The sequence below is a fragment of the Bombus pascuorum genome, chromosome 5, assembly GCF_905332965.1.
Source record: "Bombus pascuorum chromosome 5, iyBomPasc1.1, whole genome shotgun sequence".
NCBI lineage: Eukaryota > Metazoa > Arthropoda > Insecta > Hymenoptera > Apidae > Bombus > Bombus pascuorum.
In genome coordinates this window covers 17,974,533-17,984,564 of record NC_083492.1, presented here as the reverse complement: position 1 = coordinate 17,984,564, position 10,032 = coordinate 17,974,533, and the positions used below count along the sequence as shown (strand labels likewise).

At 30.4% G+C, this 10,032-nt stretch overlaps 2 protein-coding genes and 1 non-coding gene across 4 annotated transcripts in view; 1 reads left to right on the top strand and 2 right to left on the bottom strand.

Moving 5' to 3' along the window:
* The window catches only part of LOC132906898 (17-beta-hydroxysteroid dehydrogenase 13), a 56,983-nt gene extending 49,325 nt beyond the window's left edge, over positions 1-7,658 (top strand). The window contains exons 2-8 of one of the 2 annotated variants that reach the window (XM_060959511.1): positions 5,685-5,843; positions 6,078-6,229; positions 6,291-6,468; positions 6,538-6,667; positions 6,745-6,868; positions 7,186-7,311; positions 7,404-7,658. In XM_060959511.1, the coding sequence (XP_060815494.1) occupies positions 5,703-5,843; positions 6,078-6,229; positions 6,291-6,468; positions 6,538-6,667; positions 6,745-6,868; positions 7,186-7,311; positions 7,404-7,473 (921 nt within the window). In that variant the 5' untranslated portion in view covers positions 5,685-5,702 and the 3' untranslated portion in view covers positions 7,474-7,658. Of the gene's footprint in view, positions 1-5,684; positions 5,844-6,077; positions 6,230-6,290; positions 6,469-6,537; positions 6,668-6,744; positions 6,869-7,185; positions 7,312-7,403 lie in introns of those variants that run through there. The other variant, XM_060959512.1, reaches the window with a different exon arrangement.
* On the bottom strand, positions 1,135-1,208 carry Trnai-aau (transfer RNA isoleucine (anticodon AAU)). Its single transcript has one exon. It is a non-coding gene; the product is annotated as a tRNA-Ile (tRNA).
* Positions 7,659-7,668: 10 nt separating the features above from the next.
* LOC132906894 (ketohexokinase-like) lies at positions 7,669-9,618 on the bottom strand. The gene is made up of 3 exons (XM_060959502.1): positions 9,309-9,618; positions 8,397-8,993; positions 7,669-8,317 (listed from the first exon to the last, which is right to left on the bottom strand). The coding sequence occupies exons 1-3, from the start codon at positions 9,449-9,451 to the stop codon at positions 7,903-7,905; spliced, it is 1,155 nt and encodes a 384-aa protein (XP_060815485.1). The 5' UTR covers positions 9,452-9,618; the 3' UTR covers positions 7,669-7,902.
* Positions 9,619-10,032: the final 414 nt, after the last annotated feature.

Below are 10,032 nucleotides of genomic sequence, written 5' to 3'. Positions count from 1 at the left end.
ATTTGGTACAGAAAAATGTTGTTTGAATGGAAATATAACAAAATTACAACTTTTAAATTAAATATGTACACATATACTTAATACTTTTACATTTGATGCATTTATTGAAAAATAAATCTGTTTCTGACTGTTTTTAATTCATTAAAAAATTATTTAACTACTAACATTATCTATAATATATATAAATAATATCGTGTCCAAAACATTATTCATTATCGAAACATTTCAATGTTATTAAATTTTTTATTGAAAATGTAAAGTTATAGTATAATTTTAGAGTTTACAGAAATTTTTAATAATAAAAAAAAATTTATGTTATATAACATTTGTGATACATTAGTTACATACAAAATGATAATACGACCATAATAATTATATATCTAAGACAAAATTATTTTCCTTTCGTTCTTCCTGCTACTCGGTTCACCGTGAATCGAGTATGCGATCATTAAGAAGAGAGTAAAGAAGACAGGGACAACTGGGTCCGGGTTATTCTTACACGATGGCATTATACAACGAATCCTAACTTTTCGATTGAAGCATTATACTGCGAACAAATTGACAAACATCGTCCGATCACTAAGAACCTTATACTCCCACTATGGGAGTTTTCAGACCTGCATGCGACCGTGTGGTGTCACCATGGTGACCCTCGAAACAAAGAATTCGAAGAAGCATTGTATATCGCGTCTATTCCTGTACCCCGTCTGTAACTCCGATGCCGCTTGTTCATCGATGTTACAATGTTACACTTACATATTTACTGTACGAATGTGCATACACGTTATTAGGCAAACACACAAGGAGCCTCTATACAGTGTTCTTTTTCTGTTCCTACATCGTTTCATCAGCTCACTCGTGCAGTCAATGTTTATATCTCTATATATCTCTATGATCCTATCCTATATTTATTTAGTCAATAGCCGCGTCCTTAATAATTTAAAGTAGTGTACTTAGCATTAGTCGATGAACCAGAAGTCATTCCCGATGATATGCTGAATCGATTCAGCATAAAAGAGTTTAATTACATACATATTTTACTTAAGTACTACAAAAAAAAAAACATTTGCGTAGTTCAATTTTCGTAAATTTATCCTTTGTCTTTCTTAAAAATAAAGTTGACAAAAAATATCCTGGCCCATGGGGGGATCGAACCCACGACCTTCGCGTTATTAGCACGACGCTCTAACCAACTGAGCTAATGGGCCCCGATATGTAGGATACGCTATGATGAACAAATGTTTTAGCAAACAATTTTTATAAAATTAGAATACTATAACGTATAAAAATGCTACAACAAACGCAGAGAAATATCGACCGCTCCGCCGATTTTTTTTCTTTATCTTGTCTTTCTTACAATGATAAATTAAATGACGATACGAATCTGTATGTATCTCTCTTTCTGTCGTTTAATTGTAAACAGTCTAAAAACTCGTGAATAGCATTATATATAAATTACCGTGACCCAGGATAAACAAGTATCATCTCGGTCGATGAACCATATTTGTTCATGAAAAGATACTAAGAGTTAAAGACGGCTGGGCTAGCATAAATATCTCATTATTTTATGATACCTACTAAATAAATAAATTTTATGTTATCTTTACCACTTACTTTGTAGTTCATATTACATTTTTCCAGTGCTTAAATCGTTGTACAAATGATAACTTTGCTTTTAATTGTAGGCCTGTGATAAATTACTGCTAAATACATATGTTTCAATGTATGTCACAATGAACAGATGCTATAGCCTCTGTACAGATACAGAGCTGTACCTCGCCTGCGCTATAACAAACGTGATTCGAGAACCAATTCCATTCGTTCTAACATACCTTAGTGTACTCTAGAGATGTACGGACTAGCGGTCGACTATCCGGCCACTTTTATAGTCGATGATTAGTCGGTAACTAATAGGCGAAAAAGGTCAAATGATCGACATTCAATTTTTATGTAGTAATAACTTGATAAAGCATAGAAATAAAAATAGAATGTCCTTTCTTTACTACCATTTTTTTTTTTTTTTTTTTTTTTTTTATTTTATTTTGGTTTTTACAATTTGTCCTGAAGGACATTTGGTAAAGTGTTATATCTCATTGGTAATAAAAAATAAAATAAAAATAAATATAGCATGTGGGTGGCCACCCCCAGCGGCGTGCCAACTTCGTGTTTTCTAAGTTATATCTTTTGTTTTACTACCATTAGTATAATTTTAATATTTTTTAATATATAGTGACACAGTATAATTACTTATAGGTACATACTTGAATGTAATATAATTATTACATTATAAAATATAAAAAGTAATAATTAGTATTTATTGAAATAAATCAAGTAAGTACCAATTAATTAAGAACTGGTTATTATTTTTTAATTTTATCGTAATAAAAAACTTTAAAATTTTAAAACTTTAAAACGAAGGAACACAACATAATAAAATAAATATAACAAACAATGATAAAAATTTTCTCTTTGCGCTCGTGATATTAAACAATTATAAATTCGATGCATTTTGCAGCGGTGTTTAAAATGAAATGATCAGCTTCTTGAAAGCCGATTAATGGATTAGTCCGCCAAAGCCCTAGTCGGTACATCTTTACTGTATATGCACGTGCATAATCTCTTTATAAATATTTAAACTGTATTCGCAAAAATAGTAAAATTATAATGACATATATTTTTATGTCGATAATATTTCTCTATGAAGATATTTTACCATGTTTCACTTTTCTTATTGCGAGATTCGTCGATATTTAAAGTGCGTATTTGTTAGTAGAATAATTTCTGTCCTTACTCGCGTCACACGTAATAAATGAAACATTAAAATCTTAATAAAGTTCACCGATAATGCATATCAACTATATTGTGTATAATAAAAGTGAACAAAAAAACAAATGCAAAATAAACAATATCGACAATTACTGTTCATTTTTCAATCCTTATAACAATACAGGAATAACAACACTTTATGAATAATTGTTTTACGAGTGAATATAAACATTTATTGCATGTACAATGTAACCAGTTAAGACTCAAAACTATGTATATACGAAATGAATGCAATTATACAAAAGATAGCCTTTGCGACTTTTCTTGAGACATATTGTTAGCACTTGCCATAACCAAAGAATCGCGAACATTATCTTTTAACGCGTATCTTTTTCCACATTGGAATCGTCGTATTTCGGTGAAACTTATCAGGCATAGGTCATCGTGAGAACGATACCTTTGCCTATCAGTATGTTGAAGATCTTAAGAAAGCATCTTTAGTGCTGCAACATATACAACTAAAAATGATGAAAATAAAACTAATTAAAGAAGAAATCTCATGCGCATTTCCTCTATATCTTTTTTCTCCAATAACTTTTATCCACTGAGCAATCATAAACTTAGGAATCAAGATATTCTTTCTTATCAATGATATGTATATTTAAAGGTACTTATACGAAAGACGTAAATTATTTATATTGTATATCGGAAATATAAAATTACTTAATTTAGCGCTTACTTTATTACTTTAATGCTCTATTCCTGGCATGTAATACTATTCTAACATGTAACCGTATTACGCGACCAACTAATTCAATATAATTACGCATCAGCGGACATTCTACACACAACTACCCACGCTACCAACTGATATTGTATCCGATATTTGTGATCATCCTATAGCCAATCGCGAAAGCCAGTCCATAGCGATGTAAAGATTCCCGATGTTATTGATAGGAAAGCACTGTACCCAGACAGTTTAGCTTAGTTAATATTTGAACAGCGCACGAGCGCGTCGTTGAATGCTCTTCTAAAAGAATTCGTACGTTTCCTTCGTGAGAAGTTCACTCTTTCAATTAGCCGGACTTTACTTTTGACTTGCTTTTTACTTAACTTATTTTTAATATTAACACTGTTTGCTATTATCGTTGGTAAGTAATTCTTCGATATTTCGTCGCGTCTATTCGTGTGTTGGTTCTTATCAGAGAGATTTTATATCGCGTTAAACCGAGATCTTATTTATTCATCATTTTTTATTTTTACGACGAATCAGTTTAATCTTTAGGAAGATTATTAAAACTCTGTGTATGAGGAAATAAATAAATACGGGGGAAAGAAGCTATGTTCGTTAAGAGCATATTACGTTTATTTATAAAGAACAAAAGGATATTACGTTGTTAAAAATTCTGTTTGTTGTTCTCCATCGATTAACGAAACCCCTATTTTTAGTCTGAATTCTGAATGAAAGTTTGTGAATTTCATATGTCAAATTTCGTATTATTTGAAATTATTTTTAAACCACCATCGTCTTAGGAGCATCTAACTCCATTAATGTATTAAGCTCGTTAAGATCATCATAGTTTCCAGGAAACAATCGTTTCGTTGTTAATACATTGAAGAAAATTATCACAAGATAATAATCTTTCTGCTCGTTATTAACACCTATAATTACTATAATTTTATATTGTCACTCATTTCCTTGTTCCAATTGATTTGTATCGAATAATTATTCTCAAACCTAAGGCAAACCAACTCTATCGAACAACGAAACTTGCTACAGCATCCATATATATACATACATATATAAGCGAATGCGATATAAAAACAGGACAAGAACGCTGCATAGATGTGTCTTCTATTCTTATTTAATCTAGCATGCATATTAATATCGCTTATTGATTAATCTTACACTTATAAATTTACTGCGCAAATGCATATGCATTAGATTAAAAAGACGCAAAAAAATACGCAATCTCTTTCCTGCTCTCGTATCGTATCCACTTACACGATAATATATGACACGTGTACTCTATCTTTACATCTCTATGATAACAATACAAAGTGCTCTAAAATACTTTTGTTACAGACGAGCGACTTCTAACCGCGCGATATTGCCGCGATCGTATATCTTTCTTTATTTTCCCAGTTAAGAACAACAGAGGAAAACATACGATTGCAGCGATATCGAGGAGCTTAGAAATCGCTCGTATGCACGGAGCCTAGAACGAGAATATATTAAAAAAAATTGAATACTGAAATTTAGTAATGAATTTTTTGTTAGTTCTTCCTAGATATAAATAGCTTAAGCGAGTGAGTCGATGTCTGTCTTTTCTATAAAGGCAGGTTCGTTTCGCTTAATATAAAATTTTTATTAAGTTTCTTACATTACCAGAATCAGAGAGCAGTAAATACAGAAAGCAATAAGCGATGGAACGGTGAAACAAGTAACAACAGAAACAAGACAATAAAGGCAGAAAATAAATTAAATTTATAATTTATACGAAATATGTCGATCCAAATGCCAGTGTTAACACGTGCTTCTAAACGAATACCGCTCTTACTATTCTCCGAATATCCATGGCCTATAAATACCTCTTTCGATTTTTCACTCATATTCAGCTCATCGAAGAATTTGCCGTTCCCGTCGCTAATCTCCGCTTACTGAAAAACTATATTAAGATTCAAAACTATCGAATGTTTAGCCGTATATTCGTAGATCTCGAATTAGCCTTGGAGAAAATGATACGCGTCGGTATACATAGGTCTCGTATAACCACGAACCGCGCTCAGTTCGCACGTTAAATTCTTGTGTGTTACATGCTCGTACGCTACCACGATCGACAAACATTTTATACGGAAAATTTGATTGGAAAATTTAAACTGTGCAGTTCTTAATCTGATAATCGCATTTTTTACAGGAAATTATTTAAGGGATTATGGTCCAGGTACGGGAGGCTGTGTTAGTCCTATTGGATATATTGCTGCTTGTGCTGAAAATACTTTATGACATTGTCTTAGGAATATACAGATTATGTATACCAGTCAAAGAGAAAAGCGTAATCGGCGAGATTGTATTGGTATTTTACAAACTAATTATTGTCCTAAATATTTGCAATTTTCCGAATAACCATTTTAAATATTAATATCCGATTAATTAATATCCGACTTCCGGCGAATATTTTCCACAATTCGTTGCTTTATAATTTACATCGATTATATTTTCATTATCTCGCCATCGTACGATTATTGACGATTGCTTAATGTCATACAAATAATTTGAATAGCACTTGACGAGCAATTATCTTGTACAGATTACAGGTACTGGACATGGTATTGGTAAAGAATTAGCATTAAAATATGCATCGTTAGGAGCGACCGTTGTCTGTTTGGACGTAAATGAAGAAGGAAACAACGAAACAGTAAATGAAATAAACCAAACCGCATTAAAAGCTTACGGTTACAAGTACGTAGATATCATATAACATATTTTCCGATATAAAATTCGTATTTTTTATAATCCATAGATGCGACGTATCGAACAGGGAAGAAGTGCTTAAAATAGCTAAAAAAGTAACAGAGGAAGTAGGAGATGTGACAATTCTGATTAACAATGCTGGTATAATGCCTTGTTTCACTTTCATGAATCATACACCCGAGCAAATTAAGCGAATATTCGATATCAATGTGCTAGCACATTTTTGGGTAATTTATTTTACACTTTTTTTTATAAAAAGGTATTGCACTCGTGAATTAAATAATTTGTCTGTATAGATTTTCCAAGCTTTCTTACCTAGCATGATTCAAAGAAATTACGGTCATGTCGTTGCTCTTTCATCGATAGCTGGTATTTTCGGTCAACCCAATTTAGTTCCTTACTGCGCTTCAAAGTTTGCAGTAAAAGGTAAATCTGATGTCTATATTACTTTACTTTTATTAAATATTTTACGTTACTACTTTCTTTCGATGATGATTTTCCAGGGTTGATGGAAGCACTGTACGAAGAGTTACGATCGATGAATAAGGAAAAGCCATCAAATATCAAATTCACAACAGTTTATCCGTATATGGTCAATACAGGACTTTGCAAAAACCCATATTACAGGTAAAATATTTTGTATAACGTTAGTTCAAGTGATAGATAATACAAAATTATTAGTAAATATTTATTATATAATTGGACGAAATACAAAATGATACGCTGCCTATAAATTTTTTTATATTTTATAATTATTAGATTTTATAGCATCATCGAGTAATATTGTTCATATATATTTACATGTAAATTTGATAATTGGCTTAGAGGCATAACAAGTCATGTAATAAAATGAATACATTGTTGACGAAATATGAAGAAATAATTGTCATCTAAATTATATTATATACATAACAAAGAATACTTACCTAACATGTCCTAATTAGGTTCAAAAACCTAATGTCTTTGGTTTCAACAAAACGGGCAGTTGATATAATAGTTAAAGCGCAACGGCAAAACACCAAAGAGATTTCTATTCCCACATATTGGTATTATGCTAATATTATTCTGAGGTGTGTAATTATACATACATACGTATAATTTGTAATGTATATATATATTTTACAAATTTCCCGTCATTTGATAACATTTTTCCTAATTTTAGATGTATGCCAGCTACATGCATAGAACACGTAAAGGACTTTCTAAATGCTGGTGTAAACGAAGAATGTTAACGAATATTTAATATTCTTGTAATAGGTTAGGTACGAAAAGGTTATCTACTTTACAATACATAATAATATTTGTTGCTAATTTTAATCATAATTATCATCTTCAATTACTTCTTGCAAACTCGTAAACTTTCTGTCTATCTGTAATCCCTTTATTATTAAATATAGATGTAATTTTTATTATTTGTCGTTAGTAACTTTTAAGGATTTAATTATAAAGGTAATAATAACTCGTGTAATAAGTAAAATGTAAGTAAGATGTTTTTTAATATTTATATAAGAAACATGTAATATATGTATATATGTACTAAAAAATAATTATTAATGAATATGTAAGCAAACAAAATAACTATGCTACAAATTATAACTAATTATACAGTCTGTTTTATAAAATATTTATATATAGTGTAATTCAATACAATGCTTTACAAATTAAATTTTTGATGCATCCTTAAAAATTTCATCTAACTTATTATATCCTCTTAAACCAACTTTAGCACCAGCTACTTGACAAGCAAAAGTTACAGCTGCTTGCAGGACATTTTGCGTAATAAATTCTGTATGACTACATTCTAAACTTTCAATATTATAATTCATTTTAACATTACGTTTGATTTTTACATCTTTCTGTAAGGCACTATTCGTTTTGCTTGGTTCTAACTTTCTTTTTTTAATGAATTCCAGTTTTGCTTTATTTAAATAATGTAATACAGCAGCATTAAAGGTGTCTCCAGCACCTAAGGTATCCACAACCTTCTGCGGTGGAAATGCAGGAGATTGTACTGTAATATTATCTGGAGTTCTTGCCATAGCGCCTCTGTCAGCCCAAGCACATATAAGAGTTGCCCTAAAAAATAAAAGGGAATTTCATAATACATCAATTTTTCATCCATAAAATCAAAGTATTTTTTTATATGGATTCATACCCAGATTTAGCATCTCCGCTAATATCCTTCAATGTTTCACTCATATTATCATGTCCTCTACTTTGGGCAAAATCTTTAGAGATAAATGCTACATCGACATAAGGTAGTAAATCTAATAATTCTTGTTTTGGATTTTCTAATTCTACGCTAACGGTAATTGGTGTTTGACTAGAAGCAATTTCTTTACTATTACTATCTTGGCTATAATTCAACATGTTATTATAATTTTCCACACACTGCATCATAGATAGTACTTCATTCAAGTTTCTACCTTCAAAATGAATCCAACTGTAATCTTCTAAATGTAGTTGCTCAAAATTTTTCAATGTTAATTCTGGCAGATTTGGATTATGATGTAAAATTGTACGAGACCCTGAGCTTAAACTTAGCATAACAGTGGATATTGGACACCCTATACTTTCTACCATAGGACAATGAGAAAAGTCGATATTGTAACTCCGCATATCATTTTGCAAAAAACTTAAATGTTCTTCAGCACTTAAAGTACCAAAAAATTCACATGGGCTCCCTAATTGAGAAAGAACTGTACAAGTATTAGATGCATTACCTCCTCTTTGCCATCGACATTCTACAGATCTGTAAATCACATTAGAACAATAAATTCTAGTCTCAATAGCATAACAAGTATTAAAAATATATTTTTATTTATTATAAAGATCGTACAAAGTTATTATATGTGTGTATATATATATATATATATGTATATATAATAACTATATACATATATAATAACTTTGTTATATATATATATATGTACATATACACATATGTATATACATCGGTTAAAAATGATAATTATACGTTGTTTATATCTTTGTCAATATCAGCTGATCGACGTAAGCAATGAACGAATGATAACACTGCGCAATCGCGTATAGAAACATCTCTTACCTTTGATCAGAATCTTCTGCGGGATATTGTTTGCACGTTTGTACAATATCCAAACAAGTTAATCCAATGCAAAGAATTTTCTGCTGGTTTGACTCCACTGTAGAAGACGTACCAACAATTTTTTCATAGAAACTTGAAATCATGTCACTTAATAGTGTGAATGCACAACGTTACTTTACGTTTTCTTACTCGACGGATGATAGAACTTTGAGCGATTAACATACGTACAAACAGTATTTATGATCCACTAACAAGCTATATTTTTCGTTTAATCCAAACAATTTTTCCATTAGTATTTGTGAAATTAGACGAAGTATATATATATATATTGATTAAATCTACTCGACCTTTGATACTGTAAGCAAATATATTGATAACTTTTAAACCTGTCTATTTTTATGCTAAAAGTGATACTGGACTTTACGAGTTATGGGACAAATTAAAAATGTTAAATGTTTAAGATTTTGTTTAAACAATCCATCTAAAAGTTTTCCTTATTATACGTGTATATATGAAAGTACAATTTATGTGAAATGAAATAATGACTTTATTATACAATATTTACTTTGTTAATCTTACATATAAAATTACACTTTTAAAAATATATATTAAATTAATACATTGTACTTAAAATTTAATGCGCAAGATATATTACCAATTGTACCTAGTAGAAAAATTAATAAAGAATATAATAAAACCTTAAAATTCCCGCTTCGTTAACATG